Source organism: Ophidiomyces ophidiicola (assembly GCF_022830035.1).
Source record: "Ophidiomyces ophidiicola strain CBS 122913 chromosome Unknown scaffold_33, whole genome shotgun sequence".
Lineage (NCBI taxonomy): Eukaryota > Fungi > Ascomycota > Eurotiomycetes > Onygenales > Onygenaceae > Ophidiomyces > Ophidiomyces ophidiicola.
The window spans coordinates 198,529-222,566 of NW_026054673.1; the positions used below are offsets into that span (position 1 = coordinate 198,529).

Sequence of the window (24,038 nt, forward strand, 5' to 3'; positions counted from 1 at the left end):
GCCGGCGATGCAGGGCTGACTCAGCGGAAATAAAGCGGCGTCGGACAATTGAAGCCAATGAACAAACAAGATGCTGATGCGCTTATTATTAAGCGGGACGCTGGAGAAACACTCTAGCCGTAACAAGCTAGCCAGCCTCGGAATCAGCGCCACCAAAACAAGCAAGGCTTGGCGCTATCACCCACGCTAGAGAAGAAACAGCCGTAATGGAAGCACGTCGTGAGAATCACAATAGAGACTGCGTAAGGGAGGAGGGGGTGTGATTGATAGAGATTTGTTGCCCACGTTGCTTGCAAGTTTGCCTGGCACAAGGGAAATCGTGAATTCAGCACTTCGTCTTCACCGCGGCTGATCCCATGCTGCATGCGGCACTTGCGCACAGGTAAACATGATGGCGAGCCATGAGGCAGGCTTGCAGGCTCTGACGGAAGCCAAGTATTGGCAAACGGACTGCGGACAATGCCGTCTGCCGCTTGTTTGCAGGATTTGGACTGTGGAGTTGCAGGTATATTTGCAGAGTTATGAAGTAGTAAGATACGTTAAGAGGTTCCACAAGAATATCACTAACAAGAGTCCAAAAACAACGCCGTTGGCCACTCGGCGCGACATATTGCAAGTTTGAGGCAGCGAAACTTGAATATCCAGAAAAGCCGCTGTTTGTATCAATATACATACCCACGCATGAGAAACATCATTATATATCGAATGGTTTTCAGACAGCCAGCTTTGAACAGGAACCGAAAGGGAAACAAATAACGACGAGGAGTATGTTAAAAGATAGGAGAATAAGCGCAAGAAATGTATGTATATGGTGGGTATGCATAACCAGGCACTAAGGGGGCAGGTATCATAAGAAAACTGTCGTCTAATGAACGTCACCTTCAAAGAGAGAACCACCTCCTGCAGCTTACATCATGGAAAAGAAAACATCACCTAATCACTGATAGGCATTGCCTCCACTTGATCACACAGACTGCGCCAATTGTCAGCCTGAAGTTCCGCGTATTTTACTCGTTCTTGGCTCCAGTCCTGATGAAGACGGCTGATATGATACTGGCTCTTCTGGAAAATGAGCAATTCATCACGTACGCATTCCGTGATTAGGACGCCTCGAGCGTGCTGTTGGACGATCGATTCTTTGTCCTGTGTACGAGTGCCATCTCGTTAGTCGTCTTCTCCCAGCCTGAGCAGGTAAGCAGGTGTGCAGTAAGCATATATACATACCTTGAAAATAGCATCTTCTACTTTTTCTGTTTCTCCGGGCTTCACTGTACCCTCAGGCTTCGTTCGTAGTTCTTGTAGCTTCATTTCATTCGTTTGAATACGTTTTTCCAATTGGGGAATGTTGTCCTTCGCGTATCGATCTTTTCGATCAAACATGTCTCGCATTGCAACAAGGCAATCCCGTTGACGTTTGAGATCTTCCAAGACACCCTCATCCCACGCTCGAGCTTCGTCTTCCAGTAACCCCTGGCTAGCGATAAGGTGTTTTGCCGTCGCATTGATGCCATCGTTCAATAACGGAACGTCATTGGTATCGACGGCATATGTATCGGACGTGCTATCGGTCAGTGCATGTAAAGCACGGGAAAATCGAAATTGCTCTGCCGCAATTCCCTGGTTTCGTTTTGCAAGGCGATCGAGAAGGTTACATAAATTGATGTAAATCTCGGAAGATCTACGCACACCTGATCGAACTGTTTCGAACAGGTCGTTTAGTGTAGATGGAAGGGAGTCCTCCAGGTCAGGCGGGAGGGGTTTGCCGATGAATTCCTCTTGAACAGAGATGGTTGCTTGCTTTCGCCAAATGGCCAGTTCCTATGGTTGTTAGCAATTCAATACAGCATAAGCGCAAGCAAAGTTCCTACATACGGTTGGAACAGTAAGAAACATCACAACTAGCTGCTCCTGGCTCAAAACAGGATGTCGAATGACGGCATTCGCAAAGCGAACGAGTCCCCGTCGTCGTTTTTCCAGGAAAGAATTTGAATCCGCTGTAAGATGAGTACCATTGACTTTAGAAACCGTGAGTATACTTTGGTGAGCTTTGAGCAAGCTTTGAACGTACCTGATATCCTTTTTGGAGGAAGTAGAGGGATCTGTCGAAAGGGATATCTCTTATGTAAACAATCCACCAGCCACACAAAGTCACTATATCGCCTGATAACCGAGCTCGCTCTTCGCGCCGATTTCACTTCATAGTTCCTGTGTTGAAACATGAACAAGCCTTCTTTTTCCGGCAGCATATTAATCGTAATTACGTCTTCGGCACCATTACCAGCTATTCCACGCCCACGTATTGGTCTTCCTAGGCTATTCCCATTATAGTTTCCTTGATTATCTCCAGATTGGCCAAAATTGCCGCCCAGCACAGGATCTCCTTGGCTACCAAACCCAGCGCTGGGAGGGTTGCTGAATCCCTCTCCCCAGCCGAGCCCAGTAGTGCTCCCTTCTGAAGCGCCGGCAGATTGTGCGGGATTCTTACTATCCGTAGTTTGTCTCACCTGACCTTGGAACACAGGGGCCGGTTTATTTTGGGCGTCGTTGGGTGGAGGCTCCATCGATGATGAAAGACCATTGATATTATTCGTTCTTTGCCGATTGTCATATGTATGCCGCTCTCGCTGTGATACAGGACTACTCCAAGGATCCAACTCTGGGTCTTCATATGAGTTTTGGCGCATCCTGCGCATGGTATTTGATTGTGGCGGCACGGGTTGGCTGTCCGGCCTGGCAGCGCCAGCTTTGGTACTCTGGCGAGCATCTAATTTCTCAAGATACGGGATACTCGGTCGGGGAAGCCCTTTTATCCGGACATAGTCAGTAAAGAAAACGCATGTGCATCAGGAGGAGCTTACTTTTTCGTCTTTCGTCAACAGCGTCGAGGGTCATGTCTTCGCCCTCTTGAGCCAGTCCAACCAGGGCTAGCAGCACGTTGAATTGGCTTCTTCCAATCTCGCGCGTAGCCTCTTCCCCCGCGGTAATGATGTTTATGATCTTCGAATGTTGCTCCTGGTTCAAATGTGTACTACCAAGCATAGCCCTCACTGTCGCTATCCCCACACCAGAGCTCCCTCGATTCTCATCCACCCCTAATACCAGATCGTATGCGTCGACGTAACTTTCGGGCACGTCTGTAGATGGGAGGAGCGACTTCACCACGTCACGTCGTGCGGCTTTCTTGGGGGCAGGCATGTTCCATGGCGAGGAGTCGCCAGCGTCGGAGTCGGCGTCATCGGCGAAGAGCGCAGACGATTTACTGCCAAACGTCCCATCGGCGAACAGGGACGATTTCTTCCCGGCACCGGGAGAGTCTTCTGGGGAGGTGCCGAAGAGAGCCATAAACACAGGAGCTGAACAAAGAACGGAACGATGGCGGAGGAGTATGCCAAGGGAGAGAAGGGGCACGTTCAACGAGGAATTCGGGGCTTCGGATGACTTGGAAGTAGGACTGCACCGCTATTGCAAGGCGCTGGGTCTCTCAGAGCACTATGTGAGAGCGTATGGTGCTCGGGGTGGCTGGTGAAGCTCCAACTTGGGCTGTCTCTGCCAGGCCGCGCTGAACCTAAAACCGCCCCCACCCTATGGCTGCGAGCGATGAAATACAGCTGCCTGCTGGAAAACGACCCATGTTTATATCTTACTACTACTCCGTACTCTGGATAAAATTTTGTGAGATTAGAATTGGGTATGTAATGATGTACAGAACATGAACCACGCCCAACGCCTTATTTCTCCAAGTTCCCAGCGCTCCAGCTCCCAGATACCAAACTCATCAACCCGACACCGTTTGTTTAGAATCCCAAACTTCCACCACTAGTTTGCCCTCGGCATGGCCCTCCATAAAGGCATCGTAAGCGAGCTTCATTTGCTCCATCTTCCAAACACCGCCTACTACAGTCTTGACTGATCCATTTGCAGCCGCTTCGCGGCATTTCTCTAGACCATCGGTGTCCAAAAACGCAGATACCTGTTTGTACGTCCGGGGTACACCTCCCAACCACGATGGCCAGAGCATATTCTTGAATACTTTCCAAAAGAAGCCGGGCATACACGAAAACGCGCGACCAACTTTCGGGCCAACAGTCACGTAAGCGTGGTCTTTTCCGCGTTTGAGGAACTGCGGAGATGCCTCCCATAGATCTTGGCTGCCGTATGCGTCGAAAACAGCGTCGAATTGGTCGTTCTCGCTGGTACCATAACGAGATGCGAGAAAATCCGTGAGAGATTTATGCTCCTTGTTCGGAAAAGATTTGTAGTCAACCACTTCATTGCAGCCAAGCTCTTTTGCGAGAGCTACTTTTTCCGTCGAACATACCCCCACAATGACTGCATCTGGATCGCGATGCCGGAGGAGCTGTGTCGTAAAATTCCCCACGCCGCCACAGGGCGCATTGACTAGCACTTTTGACCTTAGAGGCAGCTTCATCGCATCCACTAGCGTAATCGCAGTATAAAGGGAAACGCTCAGGGCGGAGGCGGCCGCAAAGGATGTATTGCTCGGCATCTGGGCAATACTGGACGATTCGACCGCAACATACTCCGCCAATGCCCCCTGGCCAGTGCGCAAATGCACCGGAACCTGGAAAGAACCAAAAACGGGAGTGCCAACTGGAAAAAAGCGGAAATCCGTTTCTTTATCTGCTTTCGTTGGCACGTTTCCCCCTATCTTCACAACAGTTCCCGAAAAGTCCGTTTCCGCGATAGCAGGGAATCGACGAAACAACGAAGGAATAAGATGCATCAGAATGACTGTCCCGGGATGGATCGCCACGTGGGAGACGCGTACAAGAACTGAGGTCTCTGTGGGTAAGGGTGGGACTGGTACATCTTCCAGTTGTAGGATTTTGGATGGCTCTCCCGTTCGACGGTGTACAGCTGCCCGCATTGACCCGGGGATAGGTGATATTTCCGTCGTGGTTGATGCCATAGTAGTTAATGGAAGTATTTAGAGATGGTTATATGCCTTATCTTCCCTCTGTGATCTTGTAGGAAATTCAGGATGTTTAATAGCCACTAGCTATTGCTGGAGCCTGGTACTGCTCCACGTGGTCTTTTGTGACAGGACCTCGTATACAAAGCCGCCTTTTTTATAGTTAGCTGATCAGTTGATGTCTTCATAGAGGTGATGATGTGGCGAGAGGAAATTGTCTTTCGGAACCGGGTCGCCCGAGGCTTGGGAGTGATCGCGGAATCTGATAGCCAGGGAACTACTCTATAGTCGTGATTGAGAAAACTATACGGAGTACGGAGTAACAAGAGCCAGCTCTTGATATACGCCTTCTTGTTAGTCACTGATAAGTCTAGTTGCGCGTTAGCCATCGCCCTCCGTAACTACAGGTTAGCTGCCGGAGTTTTGGATCACGATCCGGTACTCCGACTCCCGCGGCTTTGTTGGTGACCACCGGTCAATCTTATGAATGTTTCTGCCTACGGAAGGGCATTTTGAAAGACCCAATTTCGTCGCAAAAACACTTCTTGACTGGTCGCAGAAGCGAACTGTTTGAGTTTTGGACAACAGTCCAGACTGTCCTTTGTCGAGAGTCGAGACAGATCCCTCGTATCGAGTGCCAAGACCTTCCTGGTCCCTCGTTTTCGCCAAAATGGCCGTCTTCGTCGTATGCGATTCTGCAGGGTTCGGAGTATTACTAGCCCAAGTCTGCTCAGTTTTTGCTTGGCCGTGGCTTTGTCCTTCTGCAAGCCGAGCAAAAGGACAACATGGCATGAAGTTTGGTAATCCGTACGGAGCACTTTGCTGTCGCATCGCTGAGTATTATTATTATTTCCCATGGCCTTCAACAATAAACTTAACTACTTACAGCATCCATAGAAATCCCATCAGGTAGCTAACTACCTAGTTAACTATCCTCAGGGCTATGTGCTGTTCAAGTAAAGTTGCGTCCTTGCAATCTCTTTTCCATCCTTTTATCTTAGGTCCTGGCCCTGGTCCTTGCCTTGTTGTTTTATCATGCACACAGTCTCTGATTATCAAAATCAAATCATACTCCGTACACCAAGCTCAGACACGTTTATTTCCCGCTACCCACGAACCGGTTAAACCCTGTAGAAATACCCCAACAATCCCTGTATTACAGGAACTGTGCTCGACGTCATATGGTAGGTTATTCGTAAATAATAATAATTAAATGGCTTCTGTTCACATCCTCCACACAAACTGTGCATTTAAATTTCGGAGACAAAATGTAGTCCTAAGGCGGCAGCAGTTTTCGAGCCATCTTAGCAATAATAATGGCTAAAGTATTACTGGCTGGTTAAGTAGGCAAGCGTATTGTCAGTCCGCCAATAGTGGTTTCTTCTATTTCAACGATAAAAAAGAAGTTAAAATTTTTTTAACGGACTGGGTAGATATCAAGTTTCTCGATGCCGTGAAATAGATACTAAGAACCTGTAGCACTGGGGCATATTAATGAGTATACTGGCGCGTAGACGGTTGGACTGTTCCCGTTGAGATGTTGAACAATAGCTCCTGGGGCTTTCAACAAGATTGCTGCCCCCACCGCCCAGTGGCCTTTCGGGTAACAGCTTTCCCGCATACTTTCTATCATGCCTTCACTCCTGAAAAGCAGTTCTAGTCCAAGTACGCCCTTCCCCAAAACCCAGCCGATGATCAGAGCGCTATCCATCTACTCGGGACAGCATCGCCTAGTTTCCTCGAATCAGGCGCGACTTTTGCCGCCAGTCGATACCTAAATTGGATAATGAAGTGAGTGCTTGTACCACGGTTCAGACGATTGGCCACCGACAACGGCCTTCGGCGTTTGGTGCGTCCAGGGCCAGTAAAAGGAGACGACGCAGACAGACGAGCTTGCTCCTCCAAAACAGCAGTGTTTCGAGTCAGTGTTGGCAGCCAACAGCCGGTGATAATCGCAGAGATGTCCTGATTTGACGGGCATTTTGGGTTTGTCAAAAGGGAATGCCAAGCGCCTAGAAAGAGGCCTCTTCTAGAAAGACATGGTGCCGGGCTGCCATTGGGCATGGAGCTGGTGGTGCTCAGCGCCAGCCACGACTGGATTCGATCGCGATCCTGACGTGCAGGCTGCATGCAAGGCGTGGAGAGGTGCCTGAGCCCACGCGCTGAGAGCCTGCGCTGCCCAGCGGCGGCAGAGGATCGGCCCCTGCCTTGTCAGCTGCTGGCGGTTGGTGTTCTGCATGGTGGAGCCGCGTCTCTCGTGAGGCCGGGGAAAAACTGGGGCTGTGGTGGGTAGCTGACGCCCGTATGCGCCGGTACGGAGTCACGCTTGCGCTGCAGCCCGGAACATTACGGGTGCCGGCGCCATGAATACTGCGCTAGTACGGGCCTTACGGTCCAACCACACCTGCGCCCCAGCACGGGCCTCCCCCAGACAGTCCTTCCTGACGGCTGACGGCTGGCAGTAGTCGACGACCAGCCAGCGTGTGCTTGTCCGCTGGCGGCACTTGGAACCGTGCGTTTGACCCTCCGTCCAGCCATATTCCCTCTGCTCCTGTTGCAATTTTGAATTTGCCTAGCTGTGCCTGGCCCTGTAACGTTTACAGTTTTACCCCTTGAGCTTCGATGGCCATGAAGCCTAATGACCACTACTACTCCGTACCATCCTCCCCCATCCGCCCAACAGTTCGCCGCCAGTAGTACTCCGTAGGAGAGCAGCTCGCTCAGCTGCTAGCTCACGCATATCGCGATCGACAGCGGTTCGAAACGTTTGCTTCATATTGTCCGGACTATATCATGGCCGGGCGTGTGGCTGGAGACTGCGTCGATGTTGTGCAGCAGGACGATCGGCGGCCAATGAAGGGCTGGCAGCGGCAGACACTCACTATTCTTCTTCTGCACCGGAGTTGCCCGCCTGAGAAGCCAATCGTGGGAGTCCCGTTATTAGTGACCTGATGATGTGCGCCTTGGTACGGAGTATGGATGCACTGGATTTGGGGGGAGCTTACGTGTGCTTCCCGCGCCCTCGAAGCGCTTGTGCGAATTCCGCGCTGAGTTGCATGCTCAAAGCATAGCTCTTCTCAGCGAATCCTCTGGAGACCCTCAGCGCTTGGTTGGGGATTCTGCTGTCGACCTGTGAAGGGAGAACCGCAACGCCACGGTATGGTATGAACGTTACGCCCATTGTGACAGGCTAGGCTAGTTAACTAGCTGTTCTGTCACGCTCGGTATGCATGGGAAGTCCAGTCAAATGACGTGTTCAGGTGCAAGAGACTATTCCACCGAAGCACCACTGCAGCATCTCTCCCAATAGGGATAAAGGATAGACCTTTGCATCAGATAACTAGGCCTCTACCAATACTTATCAGCGCACAGTCCAGGTATATTGCTGAAGCAACGGGCATCTAAACGTAGCTTTAGCAACACTTCAGCTGCGGGAGGATCGTATGGACATACTCCGTAGTACTGTAACCACTTATTCTGTACCGTACCATCTCGCCGAGAGGATATATACTCCGTACTCGTACGCAAATATACGTCGGAGAGGCAATTGCCTTAGCTGTTGCCTATTGCTATATAAGCTCGGTTAGTCACCAGAGCCACCAGAGGGTGCGTCTGGCAGGTTTGGAATTCATCTAAAGCAAACGTGCCTGGAATTTGAACGGTCGTGGCTTATCCGCCGTCCCTGCGCCGCCCGGAGTACCAATAATACAAGATCCTCTAGCTGTGTTTGTGACGGTAACATAACGCCGTACTCTGTACTGCTCGCTCTCCCGCCCGATTCATCGTCGCTCCAGGCGATCGGACCTCAACTCCTCGACTCCCCCATTCCACCCGCTGCAACCAACTGGTGAACCAGGCCTCCAGCCATCCGTGCGAGCTGTCAGAGCGATCTCCATGCATGCGGCCGGCAATTGGCGCTCAACGCCTTGCTCCTGACGTCGCCCATCCTTTGCCGCTGAACAGCCTTGATCCATACCTTCCGCAGCGCATAAGCGTCTGATCCTCCAGCACCGTCACCCAGCGCCCCAGCTAGCTCCTTGTTCTCTCACCGGACTGCCTCTCCGTCCACGTACAACCTCTTTCCATCAATTCGCATCGCGGTGAATCGAAGGTACTGGCCACCCTACCCCTACCGCTACTTTCCTCTCTTCCCTCGCCCTTTAGAGGCGACTCCTGTTAATACCATCGCGACTCTAACCGATATTCAACAGGGGTTCATGGGCGGCCTGGGGATAACTTGCTCGCCCCTATATAAGCTACGCTCTCGCCTAGAGTATTATTAGCATTCGACTCATTTGCCTCGAATCTCGTTCGTGTTGCTTTCCCGCCTCGTTGTCCTGGTTGCTAATGAATTGCTTGATAGTGGCGATCCCTCCTCTTCCATCATTCGAATGTGACGATCGCGCTCATCTGACACGTTCCTAAGGCTCTCGGTGCATCCGTAATAATATTCAGTCTTGTGCTGTGTGAGATATAGGTCTCTCTTCCGCCCAATAAGATGGCCGAACCGAAAACCAATGAGCTCGTAACAATTAGCGAAATTGCGAATGGTGGCTCTGGTAAGATCGATATATGGTCTGGAATTTAGCATGATGCTGAAATCAGCTTTAGTACCCCAGCCAGAAAATGCAGTACCTGCTCCCGATTTACCCCCTCCCAAGACCGATAAGCCTCGGCCTCATATTTGTACGACTTGCACTCGTTCTTTCGCCCGTTTAGAGCATCTGAAACGCCATGAGCGATCCCACACGAAGGAGAAGCCCTTTGAATGCCCGGACTGTTCAAGATGCTTTGCGAGAAGAGATCTGCTACTGCGACATCAACAGAAACTGCATATGACTACTACTCCCTCGTCGCGTCCTCGCAATGCTCGCCGGGAAAGCACAAGTAGCTCTACTCGTGTGAGGAAGAATTCGATTGTGAATGGAGGTAATACCATGCGGCCTCGGGCGAATACAATTAGCCACGTAGATCATGCTACCGTGGGAATGGTTCCAAGCATGGATATCTCGAAAACACCTCTCTCTGGACATCCCAGCCACCAACCTGTTGGCTCGGTTCCCAGTATGCCAGGACTTGAATATCGTGCAATGCCTTCGGATGCTCGCCATGCCACGATAAACGGATTGAGCAAGCTGGATACTAACTCTCTCTCGTTGAATTTGCCCGATGCTCTTCGAACGGCTCCGGTATATGGTAGTTTTGGCGGCGATTATAGTTTTAGTGACCTTATGTTAGGCCATGGAAGTACTATTAACCCGGCTCAGCTGCATTTTTCTGCGTCACCGAACCCTTTTCTGGATACTCCCGCCTCACCTTTTACTCCTGCGTTCTCAAACATGGCCTCAACTCAGAACATGTTCGAAGACGATATCAAGTACGATTGGATCAATGGATTTGATAATACTATGACGCTGAGCGGCCCCAATGAATCAGCCATCGATAACTCCTCTCCCTCAGCAATGAGTACAGGTAGCCCTACTGGAATCAGCGAAGCCCTTCTAGAGAGTTCGAGCCATACAATAACATCGTCCGGTGCTCCTTGGTCAAATTCCATGCCATCACAGAACCCGTCGAACCCATTCGGTCTAGATTTCTCCCAACCTACCTTTCATGATCCTTCGGTGCAGGGAGAGACTCTCTCTCCTAAGTCAATTTTAACTCAAGTTCCAGACCACTCCTTCCCAACTTCATCCTCCATCGCATCCATGGGGGGAGCAGTATTATCGAACCTCTCGAATACTTTGTTTCCGGGCTCCAGTACGTCTCAGAACTCCGCAGGGTTTGAACCGTCGTTCATGCAGACAGGGCTCCCGCTCCCCTCTAGTGCAATCACCGACTCTACACGTCAAGCCCTAATAACGACGCTACAGCAGCCATCAACTTTCATTAGCCGTAGGTACTCTCAACCGTCAACTAGCTCGTCTTTCACTCCTGGAAGTTTACGGTCACCTATGTTTGAGAGCAACCCTTACGTCCTGCCAAGTACCAACGATCTACAACGCTATATTGCAGCTTATATACATTACTTCCATCCTCATATGCCGTTCCTTCACCTTCCTACGCTGGACTTCAAGGCCCCTGATAATCCAAGTAAATTCAATGCTGGCAAAGGGTATGGGAATGCAAATTTCTCAAGGCTTTCGGGTGGTAGCGGATGTCTGATACTATCAATGGCAGCCATTGGTGCTTTATATGAATTTGAGACTGCGACCTCAAAGGGGCTATTTGAGTCTGCGAAGAAAATGATTCAGTTGTATCTTGAAGAAAGGCGGAAGGCTGATATGGCTGGTTTGAATCGCGCGAATTCTAGCAGGGAGGACTCGATAAAAAACACCCCACTGTGGCTAGTCCAAGCGATGCTGTTGAATGTCATTTACGGCCATAACTGTGATGACAAAACCGCAGCAGATATCGCAATGACCCACTGTGCATCATTGTTAAGTCTTGCAAAGGCGGCAAAACTAACTCAGCATCGTCCCCCGGAAGAGCTCTCAGATCTCCTTGGTTCTGGTGATGCACCTGTTAATGCCTTTCCAGAGATGAGGGAGTGGCTACAATGGAAGGTGATGGAGGAGCGAAAGCGAACCTTATATGCTATCTTTACTTTATCAAGCTTGTTGGTGTCGGCATATAATCATGCGCCAACTCTTACTAACTCAGAAATTCGCTTGACTCTTCCTTGTGAGGAGGAAATCTGGGCGGCTAGCTCCCCTGAGGCATGGAAGGCACTGGGTGGCAAAATCCACGCTGACCAAAACGCTATCCAATTTTCAGACGCTCTGAAAACTCTTCTAGTAGCCGGCCAAAACACAGGTTCCAGCATGCAAATGGACGGCTTTTCACCTGCCGATCTGAAGCCCAGCACTTTTGGCTGTTTGGTTCTGATTCTTGCCCTCCATAATTATATCTGGGAGACCCGCCAGCAGCACTTGGGAAAACAGTGGACAAGTCAGGAAACAGAAGCCCTACATTTGCATCTCGAACCCGCGTTTAGAGCTTGGCAGACTGCTTGGAGTAACCATCCGAGCCACAGCCTGGAACGGCCAAATCCTTATGGCGCGGGCCCTTTATCAGCAGACAGTATACCTCTTCTGGATCTTGCGTACGTTCAATTATACGTTAATCTAGGCCGGTCTAGAGAAGCGTTTTGGCAGCGTGACTGGAACGGCATGGTCAACGAACTCTCGCAAGCTGCGGATGTATTGCAGCCGCCAGACGGAAGCCCAACTTCCACTTTTGCCCCGGAGTCGCTGAGCGATCTCAATACTATAGGCTCTGCTTCCAATGACAATACTCTGGGATACCAAGGCACCCCCCGTCGCTTAAACCCAACTATGAGTGAACGTCATTTGCGTAAAGCTGCCTTCTACGCTGCTGACTCGATTAGCATGGCAGACAAATTTGGCAATACTTTCATCGAGTTTACTTCGAGAGAGCTTCCTCTACAAAGTGCTATGTGCCTATTCGACTGTGCTCAGATACTAGCGGAATGGATTAGCACAGTTCAAGATCGTGTTGGACCATATTTGGGTATTCTTGGTCAGCCACCCGCCGATCTAAGTCAGGTACCAGCAATCATGTTGCTAGAGGATGAGGATTACAAATTGATCCAAAAGGTCGAAGACATTCTTCATCGGGTAGAGTTGAAAATGAAAGATAGAGCCCCGAGTGTTTGCTCGACGGCCGGAGAGGCATGGGACTGCCTGCCTAGTTTGGTGGACGGTGGATATGCTACCAAAATATCGCTGTCGATAGCTTACCTACTGGACCGTGCAGGGGTTTGGCCTGGTAAGCAATTGCATTTAACATACCCAAAGAGAATTTAAACTAACTATGCTACCTTCCAGTTATCAAATTAATGGCCCGTGCCCTTGACACGCAAGCGCAGCGTATGAAAGAGAGAGCCCAGCTCTCCGTCTCCAGATAAAGTGCAGGCCTCTCTACCCACTTTCATTTTATGCATTTTCCGCCTAAACGACGAACAAAGTCCATCCTGTGATTTCTCATCTTGGCTTAACTCTCCAAGCAGATCGATTCTTTTCATTCGCTTATCCAATGCCAAATCTATATATTTCCTCTTTCTCGGTGACTATAATATTTACCGCTATTTGACGCACTTTCATTGCCTCGATTTACATTGCATAATGATGGTCTGGAATGAAATCAAGGGTGGCGCTTGGCGTTAAAGGCTCTCCTTTTTTCCCGCCTTCGACATTGAATATATTTTGGCATATTTTGAAACGAATTGACGAACCTGGTTTTTACGGCTGGCCTATACTTCTTGTAATACTGATTGACGCTCTTTTTGTGTTAAATGTCAAGGTGATGGTGCATGTCTTTATTTTTGGCCCCCCAACACTAATGCTTGTCTGCACGAATGAGACCTTAGACTATATTTAATATAGAGCTGGTCGTCTCCGAAAGGAATTCGTGGATTCAAGGCTTGGACGTACGCGAAAGATCGAACAGAAAGACCCCAGGACCCAGAAACTTCTTTGTTTGTGCAGCCCCTGTTGGTACATATAGTTCCATGTGAGATATGCTGCAGGTTTCATAGCTCTGAAATGTTTTCCGGAGTATATTCTTGCTTGATGCTTTGTGGAAGGATGAACGCTTTACTTTCTTTGGCCACCTCCAATGTACAGTGCATACAAAAAGTAGCCATTTACTTGGTTGCCGTTGGCCCAGCGGATGAATGATTGGTATTGTTAACTTCTACAATTGATAATGAGATGTCTGAAAAAACATACTCTCTTGCAATTGAACAATTGAGTCCTAGAAAAAGTATATTGGTGTAATACCGGTGATTACCATGTAACCTATGTATACAAACAGACGAGTCCTAGTAGAAAAGTGCATGTATATTTCATTTCATACAATAATTCGCTCAAACGAATACTGCCCAACAGATTTGCTTTTCAAAAGGCCTAATTCACGTTTACTACGATTTCTCACCTCTCCCGTCGATTTGAGTACCTTCGTTTTGCCCGAAACTTCGCCAGCTTCACCACCCTGGCCGTTTGTTGTCATTTTTAGGGAGAGTGGCAGCATTTTCGTATCGGTATGTGGAAGTCTAGACGGGTCTGCAATATCATCGTATACCAAAATCTCGGCGCCATTGACACGTTCTCTGCGTTTGACACGTGGCCTTGATGTATCAGACGATTGTTCTCCTTGGCTGCCTTGTTTGGTGCTTTTATTGTTCTTAAAAAGGGGCTCATCTTTTGCCGTCATGCAGCAGCGAATGTATTCCCGTAGAGTGCCTTTGAGATGTGTTGCTTCCTCGACACCGGCGAGTGCAGCGGATATTTCTGACTTCATGTCCGCTATCAGAGATGCACCACTTTCTTCTCCGGAAAAACCAGCAGCTGAAATCCAGCCACTGGGTCCAATCGCATCAATACAGGCATTCAGGAAATCCACAATTATAGAGAGCGAGAGCAGGGGTATCTTAGGGCTGGCGAAGGAGGGTGGCGGGTCTTCTGTGAAGGGAGATGTGTACCCACCCGTTGCGAGTGAATGGCGGAGATGGTGGATTATGGAAAGTATATCGGAGTTAGGCAAGACGGATCGAATCGACTGAGTAACTGCATCCAACGGTATATCATGGAGTTTGATAAGCGCGAGATTCAACCCACATACAGCATCCGTCAAAACCACTTCAGAGCCGCGTGCCTTCTTGCTTGTCTCAGCCGATGCTGTTTCTTTCGAGCAGCTCGGAGTACGTTTTTGGGGAGAATCCGTAAGTGCCTTGGGCGGGTCAGTATGGTTAGTTGAATGGGAGCGCGCAGTGTCCAGAAGTATCTTCAAAGAATGGGCTAGTTCCATGGAATTCAACTGCATGGAGCTGCGTAATACGAGCAGTAGTAGTTTGATTGACCGTCCTACATGCGCCAGGGCCTCAACTAAAGACCCATCGGGAATAGCATGGGGAATGCGGTTGGGAGTGGAGTTGCGGAGAGCTGCTCTCAGGTTACTTAGAGTCAAATGCCGTGAATTGACTAGCCATTGTAGAGTTTCGTAAGGTAGAAAGTGAACCATAAGTTTATGGGGCTCTGCGTCGTCGGCAGTACGAAATGCAAAGATTTTAGAGAGTAAGAATTCGATTCTTTCAAGGTCGATATACTCTCGTGCTGGAGGAAAACCCTTCGGCTTCTCCTCTACTCCCTGTTTCAAGGATTTCCAAAATTTCGATTTCATAAGTTTATCGAACTGGGTGGTGTCGTTTGCTTCTGCTGCCGATTCCAGCTCCGATTTTAAGTCGGCCCATTTACTAGCAATATCTTTCTGTGTAAGTCCAACTGGTTTCATGAATTGGAGCGAGCTTTCATCCAGCACGGGTCGTTTACTCTCATTATCATCGAGGTGGAACCCTTTTCCGATTGAATCGATAAGCAAGCCAGTCCTCTGTCGTTTCCTAGAGCGTCCACCCCAGCTCTGCACCGTTAACAGATCAAAGGTCAGAAGACTGTTTCCATACAAAGCTATCACAGCACCGAGCTTTGAAAAATGAGTTACGAATTGCATAGATGAGGCGGCCTCGCCCTGACGTAAAGATGTAACTTGTGGAATGTCCCGAAGAGAAAAATCGGCCTGGAGTGATTGATATTTTGAATCATATATCGAAACCATTGAGTGACTGGCGCCCATGATTGTCCGAGGAGACACTCGGATAATGGATGAAAAAGCAGCATTGTCCATAATCATATGGCTATCAATCTCGGGAGAATAATGCGAGATGTTATAACTTACATAACCCCGATCGAATGATAAAGAAAGTTCTGACTGGCTCAAATTTGCACTCCAGGTAATGTTTCTAGCGGTTAAAGGAATTTGTCCCTGTAAATCTGGCAACTTCACCGTCATTACATGTCTCAGGTGTTGCTGACCGATGACTGCAAAGCCGTCTGCAGAATTAATCGAAGGAATCGAAAAGATATGAATCGACGCTTCGCTTGGTAAGATGGTTTTTACTTGGCGAGGATGCATGACAAGCATTAAAATAGTGGAAGTGTCCGAGCGAAATCCGTGGCGGTCACCCAATATTAAGGCAGTAAGATCTTGCCTTTTCTGAAAGAGCGTCTTTTCAGCTTCATCAAATCCGACGGCGAAGCCCGCGTGAACCTCAAATTCTCCAGATAGCTTGATTGGATCAGGCAGGATGCTCCATCTTTCAGTTTTAAGATCAGAAGATAGTCTACGTATTCGACCATCTCTATGAATAACGATAACATCAAATGTCTCCTGTTGTTGCGTCGGGGCTATTGTCATGTAGACTACTGGGCTGTTGCAACCTTCTAACGGGAAGGTGATGGTCGAAAATTTGGCTAAGCTTCGATCACAGGCTGGGAACTCCTCCACAAAGCAAATGATTTGCCTATCTGGCCGATCCATAGCACAGTACGTGTGCCTCTTCACAGCAGACGTTTCTTTGGTTTTTTCTCTCACCGAACATGGCGGGCAGGATACGGAAGATTGTGGGGGGATGGCATACGAGGAGATCAATTTCGGAAATTGAACCTTTGACAAAAATCAGCTTTCTTTTCTCAAGGTAAAATAAACACGGCATACACTGTATATGTTTATGCTCTCCCCATCCACTGCGGCCGCAACCTCGTATCGCTTTCTTTTCTTGCCACCAGTAAGACTGTAAATTTCTGAAAACTGGCACTTAGGAGTGCCTACACCCAAGGGCCGTGGCAGATGAGCCAGAAGTGAGGGAGCTTGCAGAGCCATGACCACGGCGACCCAGTTGCGTCTCACTGCCAAACTGCTTCACTTTTTTCTCCGTAGAAACGTTTTTTTAGAATTGGTTTTCGGGACGGAACGGTGGAATACATTTCCGACACGAGCCACGGTTGCTGACTCAGCTGACTCATTAGCTAACTTTTAGCTAATTGGTCAGTTAGTTATCCAGTTAACGCGCTGGACGCGACCGACGCGCCTCAATTCCACGATTTCCGCCGACGTCGTATCTTTGAAGACACGCGGCGGATCGTGATGTGGTGATATCCATGCTGCAATGGCTGCAGTTGAAGGAGTCATGGGCCCGCATGAGCAAAAGGCGTTCCACCCGTTTTTTCAGAAGCGTGAGAGCCCATTTTCGGCCGTGAGTTTAAGAAACTGACCTGGATATAGATAGAAATTCTCCTTTACCAGATCACCCATCTTGCCCAAATGCGTCTTCGTGCCCAAATGATTCAACTACCACCAAAACCAGCGGCAGTGCCTCTTCTCTCACCTCTGATGGCTGTTCGGCTCAAAAGCACGAAAACGAAGAACACGATCGCAGGAAGCGTCGAAAGACAGCTCACATAAACCCTCAAATCGCAGATAGTGGTGCTTCAGACCCCCCCATTCCATTAACATCTGGGTCCAGAATATTGCAAATACCGACTTGTGCCCCAAGCACATCCTCTTCAAACATTCCCAAGGATGAATGTCAGAAACGATATTCCTTTCGAGAAGCAACAGTGAAGTATACACCAATAGATTATAGACAGGGCCGGCTTCTTATGGATAATGTTGATGAGATTTCCCAGAAGAAAAAAAAGATCCTGCAGCTTAATCCGAATGGAAAGCTATTAAGTTCCCCTGTGCAGCAGGCGCAAATGCAAGAACATGTGAATGACAAAGAAACGACCAAGAAGCGTGTTCGGAAAAAGCGTGAACAGGGTGTTGTCCCCATGTCAAGGCTTGCAGTAATGAAATACGGATCCGGGGAGTCCTCTCGCCAACATATCGGATGTGCTATCTTCGAAATCATGCATGGACACACAACCTATACCCTATTCAAGCGACGAATGGCAAGGGCGAGTCTACTTCAGGAGCATTCTAAACCTACGCATCCTTTCTTCTTAATTAAGAAACCTGTTAAGAAGGCCGACGATATTGAAGCGCCCGTGGCGCCCTCCATTTCGGACCACTCTGGTTTTCTTACGAATAGCCAGGCGAAGCCAATGCCCGAATCCCCCCTTCTTCATGCTGGCTCAATCATGTCGACAAAAACCAAAAGTAGAAGAAACACTTTGTGCCCTCGAAAGCCAAATACTCCGACGGAGCCCATATGGCCCTCACTTGGCATGGTCCACGTATCGGAGAGCTGGATACAGCCTGAAATTAGATCAGGAAAGCAGAATTTGTTTGGACGGAAGAAAGCCAAAGGGCTAGCGGCAATTGTCCCTGGGTCTGAAAGTGTCATTGATGAGTTATCGCTATCGATACATAGATGCCGCCGCGGTTCTTCCTCCACACCAACGCAGCTGCTCTTAAGACAGCCTCAAAAATTACTTGAACCGGGGTACACACTACGAGACCTGACTGTTAGCAGGCTTAGCAGAAGTCCCATAGAAAATGCTCTTGATGACAGTAACGGCCTTCATCCCGCCATCTCTTGCCTTTTGTCTACGATTTCAACCGCCAAAAGCTGCTTTGAGAAGGGGACCTATGAATCATTACCTTGGGTGCAAAAATATTCGCCGAAGACCGCTTCTGCTGTTCTCCAGGATACCATAGAACCTCTAGTGTTACGCGATTGGCTGCAGAATCTCACTGTTACTGCCGTTAGTACTGGCACTAACAAAGCAGACCCAAAATCGTCAAAAACACCAAAGCCAGAAGTTTCTAAGAAAAAAAAGCGAAAGGCAGCGAATGACCTAGATGACTTCATTGTTTCCAGCGGTGATGAAGAGCTCGATGTCAATAATCCAGCGGAAGACGACGAGGATGAGCTAGCTGGTGCCGTTACCGTATCAAGGCCTTCAACTTTGCCCTCAAAATTCCCAACATTGGCAACTGGTAGAAAAACCTGTTCAAACACGATTCTCTTGAGTGGACCCCCCGGCTGCGGGAAAACAGCTGCAGTGTATGCTATTGCTGGCGAGCTCGATTTCGAGGTTTTCGAAGTGAACGCAGGAAGCCGTAGAAGTGCTAAAGACGTTGCTGAAAGAGTTGGAGATATGACACAGAACCATCTTGTGCAGATACTTAACCAACTAAATAATGATATGGACACTACCTCTAGTCGCGGCCCTGAAGGCCACCCGAAACCCAAACAGACATCGAAGAAAAACTTTTTTGGGCAAAAACCTTTGAAAGTAGCCCAACATACGGCTTTTGCTTCTGAATACCAGAAATCAAAAACTAATCAACGTCAATCTCTCATTCTTCTTGAAGAAGTTGACCTCCTTTTTGGGGAGGACAAGCAATTCTGGAATGGCGTCTTCACTCTAATCGCGCAGTCTAAAAGGCCTATTGTTATGACTTGCAATGATGAGACACTTCTTCCAATGGATGAATTGTCCTTCCATGCCATTCTTCGATTTCGCCCACCTCCACCAAGCTTGGTTTCAAATTACCTCTGCGTGCTTTGTGCTAGTGAGAGTCATATCTTAGACCCAAAAGCAATTCTTCAATTATATACCACCCTTGGAAATGATCTACGCGCGACGATAATGCAGCTAGATTATTGGTGCCAGATGGCCATAGGAAGCAAAATTTCAGGGCTCGATTGGATAGTTGACCGTCCGTGGACCACAAGGTCGGATACTAGACCAGACACATCAAGAATCATAAGTAAAGGCACTTATATAGGAGGAATGGGGTGGCTTTGTCGAGATATTATAATGGACAAAGCCGATCGTGTTGAGAACAAGACACGACTTGTTACTGAAGTTCTAGAGCACTGGCAGATGCCGGTTGTTGATTTGATAGAAGGTGGATGTATCCAGGCGTGTGCAGGAAGTAGCAACATAGCGTTACTGGAGCAGGCAAACTATATGTCTGACATGAAAAGTGCCCTTGACCTTCTAGAATTTAGAACTAGAGGTGATTTTTTGCAGGTATATAACCAGCATTCGCAACACTTACTTCAAACTAACATCAATAGGAAAAACTTGATCCGTCTTTACCACCTCTTTCGGACAAATATCGCTTCGATTACACCGAGGGTGCTCGTCTCCTTCAGGCTGACTCTCAAGCGGACTACTCTAGGCTTTCGAATAGAATCAGCACCACATTCGGCGTGCTTCTTGAAGATTTCTTCTCTGCTCTATCGACCGAGGAATATGAAGAGAGTCTACTCGAACGAATTATGCACAAGCCCAGGCTCTCTGACTCGCAAAAATCACCGGTATCATTTTTTGGCCAAGCATTCCAACCATTCCTGGATTGCTATACAACTGTGGCTCATCGACCGCTCTCTTTTGAACATGGGATACCCGTTATTTTCGAGGATATTGCCCCGTACATTCGATTTATTGCGACCTTAGACTTACGAGCGGAACAGCAGCGAAGTAACCTGGCTTCTCAGTTCGCTAATGGGCCCAAACGCATGAGAACAACGCGAGCCAGCCGAGCTGCATTAGAGGGTGGACCAATTAAGAGGGAGAAGTGGTTTTCCAGCAAGGTTAATGCCTTACAAGTCTTGGCTACTGGCGGCTCTAGTTGGGAAGATATACTTGAGTTGCATTTGCAGCGTCTCGCGGCTGATATAGAAGTACATAGAGCTGAAGAGCTAGGACAAGGGAATATCACTTCCACAACTGCTGATGAAGAATGAACCTCGAAAGCATAGCGGGAGTTCGGTAGCTGGTTGTATAACGAAATTTTGATGATCATAGATTCATGTATTTTGCCTATTTGAATGGTCTCTAAATATATATGCGTATATACGTCCCGAGTAATTTGTTATCAAAGAACTGGTTGACTTGCCTAGTATATTGGAATGCTAGAATTGGACACAGAACCGGAGTGTTCATTTTTACAGCTCTGAAAGGCTCCGCATATCTGAGGATTCAGTCAAATGGTCTGTAGGAGGATCTCGTTCTTCAACCACTGGCTCTGCAGTTTTATTTCGGCGCTGGTCTAGACAGTACTTCCCCCTAGACATGACAAAGATACATTCTTGGATAAATCCTCTCAGCCCTTCGCCCCAGTCACCTTTGCTTCTCGCCTGCCAGTCTCTTAGCTGCTTTCCGGTTGGTCTCTGACGCACACCACCGGCAACCCACCACAGCACAGCGGGCACGGTATCATCATCCTCGAGCCTCTTCTTTTTCGTGAACAAACGGAGACATCCCCCACGGATGTGAAGCATTGGTGCGCTTTCGCGTTCAGGTTTTGTTGCTCCAGTCTGCTTGTTGTGGTATATCTTTATTCTAGGAACCTTCCTTGCGTGTACCGCCCTGGACCTGGGTGCAGGGCTTAATTTACCTACAACTTCCCGGTCAATATATACTTTAATCCTGCTGCCCCCAGCGAATATCTGACCCCTGACATCGCCGCTCCCTGTCGAACATATATGCCTGCCAAGATTTGTAAAAAGATATCCACAGATGGCTTCGTCTCTATGATTCGCGTGGATAACTCGGTAGCAGCATTTGTATTGTGATATTGTATTTTGGTCGTGCGATTCATAGGGAACAATATAGAATACCTCGAAGGGCAGGTTCTGGCTCGTCATCTCCGCATCGACTCTATTCTTTGCCACTCCCGTTGAGTCATTGTTCGAGGTTTGCGACATCGATCGTTCTAATAAATAGAATAGGCTATATCCCGCCTAAAATAGTCGTACCTCTATGACAAGCTTCTCGGAACGTATTTGCAGAAATGCCTTGTTGATAGCAATATGAAATTTCAATTTCACGAAGACACTGAAGAAAACAGCATCAAATATTAAGTCAAATTCTAATAGACAAGTTTGAATATTCTTTGCAAGCCACAGGTAAGAGTGAGCACATAGATTGTAAGCATCAATGATCATACAAGTTCTCTTGCTTATTATAGCTAGGATTTCAACTGTGTGAGAGTATGAAGCAATGCAATTGTAGGTACTGTGTACATATATGGTGACCACAGAGGAAACCATACATTGTAATTCTCAAACTCTAAACATTCACATAGGATTGGTTCTTGAGACAAAGATTCTTGTTATAGAATCATATTCCGAAATTGTGGAAAGGGCTGGCATATTCAGCAAATATAGTCAATAAGTAGGCATGACGCAATATAAAGTGAGTAACTAGTTGTTTTTGGGTTTGTTTATGCTGGAATATCCCTGTATAGGACAGAGCGGAATGTTTTGAACGATTTAGAGGTAAAAATGGGTATTTTAGTTTATTCAAGTGAATTTCATAAGTCATAGATGTTCAAGTGACATGTTTTATTTCCCAGTCCCAATGCAAAAAGACATTTTTTTATTGAATTTTTTTTCAAAAAAATCACAGCGTTGCCATCAAGTCTCTTTGCAGTTAAACACTAATAGTTTTGAAGACCCTAAATAGTAGTTAGTATTTTATATATTGCCCCCCAAAAAAAAGGAGGGAGGGGGGGGGAAGGCAAAGAAGGGGCTACAAATATAAAAAAAATTGTACATACCCAAATCCACCACTACCAGTGGCCATGAGGGTTCCCGGCATCTGCGCTTGCCAGTGCACCTCTTTTACCATTTCCATATAATGAACAAACAATAGTTGTGGTGGTACGTCCGCTAGGGAGGCATCTCGGCCTTCCTCGTCGTCTAACTCTACAGCAAGATCCCACAGCGTCAGAGTATTATCCGCGCAGCCAATGGCAACGACGCTGTCATCTGTGGGATGCCACTCGATGCTTGTGATAGGCTCCTTATGGAAATTAAATGATGCCACAGGTTTTGGTTTCAACTGTGAAGACTTGTTGGCATCTGGTTTCCAGTGTCGCAGATCCCAGACTGCCCATTGGCCGTCATCGGCACCTGTAGCCAGAAGGTGGAAGGTTTGTTGCGACCAGCTCATGACGTTAATATCAGTATTAGAGATCTTCACATCTACAGCCGGTTTTCTGGATTTCGACCGAACATCCCAGACTTTGACACTACCGTCACTGCTGGCAGATGCAAAAACGTTCCTCTCATTAGGAGACCACTGAATTTCTTCTACTGAGGAAGTGTGCCCGGTGAATGGTCGAGTGTCGGTTATCCATCCGCCTCCTTCACTGCGGGTAGTCACATATATGGCACCATCATTATCCCCAGTTAGAAGTTTGCCCAGGGGATATAAAGGCGACCAATCAAGCGCATACCCTTCTGATTTGTGCATTCGCAGGGTGGATAGTGGCTTCGACGCAGATGGAGGAATAATGAGACCAGGATTATCGAAGCTGGCAAGATATGGCGATACATCATGAATCAGAACCTGAGAATTCTCAAGCAGTGATGCAGTGAGTGTTTGAGGTGGTTTTGTGGGGTCGTTTGAGGAATGTGGAGTTTGATGGGTACGGATACGGTTCGTTGTTGAGTTAAGAGCGATTGATTTCGATTCAAGGATCGGTTCCGAGGGAGAATCGTCGTCATCATCCGAGTCGTCCGAGTCTTCTGCCTTTTCTCTGTCCATTTTGCTAAGTCCGCTGAGTTTTAGCACCATAAGCTGGTTCTCTTTAGATCGTGGAGTATCGGCCTGTGTTCCAGCGACCGCATATACAGTAGCAGGGTACGTCTTTCTATTGTCGCCCAAATTATCCCGGACAATATCAAAGGAGAGACATGGCCAGGGTGTGGTTAGGGTATGGAGCATATCATAGGTAGAAGGGTCCGGAGACAGCGTTTCCCCAGGGGCCAGCTTCGTCCGACCTGGGATGAAGGTCTGTTTATCTATTTCCATTGCATCTATCCGTCGGATTCGTTAGCACTCGGACTGTGCGCGGAAAGGCAACCGGAACGCGCACCGCAATGCCAGTTCTAGGGCCGTCACATACCCTTTTCTTCCTCTTCTCGTTCCGCATCGGGTCTGCCATCCACACCGGCTTCCAGAACTTCGTCCTCGCTTTCGAATTCGTCCTCAAACTCATCTTCAAAGTCGCCCATTTCGTCTGGCGGGACATCAGGCATCGGCCGCTCGCCGGCCTTCAGAGCGCCAGCAAGCGCATCTGCCTCTTCCGCGCCGCGTTTCGCCATTGTGGATAGCCGCAGCAGCAAGCACGCACCGTTACCACAGGCCGCTGAGCGCAACGTCGGCCGTCAGTCTGCGGCCAGAAATTTTTTGCGGGCTCAGTCTATAGGGTGGATTAGACTCAGTGACCTAGCCCGCGCTAGCCCGCTTTTGGAAGTTTGGTGTTTGGGCGTCATTCC

At 48.3% G+C, this 24,038-nt stretch overlaps 6 protein-coding genes across 6 annotated transcripts; 2 read left to right on the forward strand and 4 right to left on the reverse strand.

Annotated features, from left to right (window-relative positions):
* Window positions 1-933: 933 nt before the first annotated feature.
* MVP1 (Sorting nexin mvp1) lies at window positions 934-3,342 on the reverse strand (the record flags this gene model as incomplete). The annotated part of the gene is made up of 5 exons (XM_049254960.1): window positions 934-1,143; window positions 1,225-1,818; window positions 1,873-2,015; window positions 2,069-2,803; window positions 2,859-3,342. 5 exons carry the CDS (start codon window positions 3,340-3,342, stop codon window positions 934-936), a joined length of 2,166 nt encoding a protein of 721 aa, XP_049106127.1.
* Window positions 3,343-3,775: 433 nt separating this feature from the next.
* Window positions 3,776-4,930, reverse strand: LOZ57_005935 (uncharacterized protein; the record flags this gene model as incomplete). The annotated part of the gene is made up of 1 exon (XM_049254961.1): window positions 3,776-4,930. The coding sequence occupies one exon, from the start codon at window positions 4,928-4,930 to the stop codon at window positions 3,776-3,778; it is 1,155 nt and encodes a 384-aa protein (XP_049106128.1).
* Window positions 4,931-9,431: 4,501 nt separating this feature from the next.
* Window positions 9,432-12,863, forward strand: LOZ57_005936 (uncharacterized protein; the record flags this gene model as incomplete). The annotated part of the gene is made up of 3 exons (XM_049254962.1): window positions 9,432-9,492; window positions 9,545-12,724; window positions 12,784-12,863. The coding sequence occupies 3 exons, from the start codon at window positions 9,432-9,434 to the stop codon at window positions 12,861-12,863; spliced, it is 3,321 nt and encodes a 1,106-aa protein (XP_049106129.1).
* A 944-nt stretch (window positions 12,864-13,807) lies between these two features.
* Window positions 13,808-16,391, reverse strand: LOZ57_005937 (uncharacterized protein; the record flags this gene model as incomplete). Its single annotated transcript, XM_049254963.1, is given in 2 exon segments — window positions 13,808-16,365; window positions 16,385-16,391. 2 exon segments carry the CDS (start codon window positions 16,389-16,391, stop codon window positions 13,808-13,810), a joined length of 2,565 nt encoding a protein of 854 aa, XP_049106130.1.
* Window positions 16,392-16,958: 567 nt separating this feature from the next.
* On the forward strand, window positions 16,959-20,495 carry LOZ57_005938 (uncharacterized protein; the record flags this gene model as incomplete). Its single annotated transcript, XM_049254964.1, has 3 exons — window positions 16,959-17,025; window positions 17,075-19,776; window positions 19,824-20,495. 3 exons carry the CDS (start codon window positions 16,959-16,961, stop codon window positions 20,493-20,495), a joined length of 3,441 nt encoding a protein of 1,146 aa, XP_049106131.1.
* A 201-nt stretch (window positions 20,496-20,696) lies between these two features.
* Window positions 20,697-23,864, reverse strand: rrb1 (Ribosome assembly protein rrb1; the record flags this gene model as incomplete). Its single annotated transcript, XM_049254965.1, is given in 4 exon segments — window positions 20,697-21,494; window positions 21,510-21,588; window positions 22,313-23,576; window positions 23,666-23,864. 4 exon segments carry the CDS (start codon window positions 23,862-23,864, stop codon window positions 20,697-20,699), a joined length of 2,340 nt encoding a protein of 779 aa, XP_049106132.1.
* Between the last annotated feature and the right edge of the window lie 174 nt (window positions 23,865-24,038).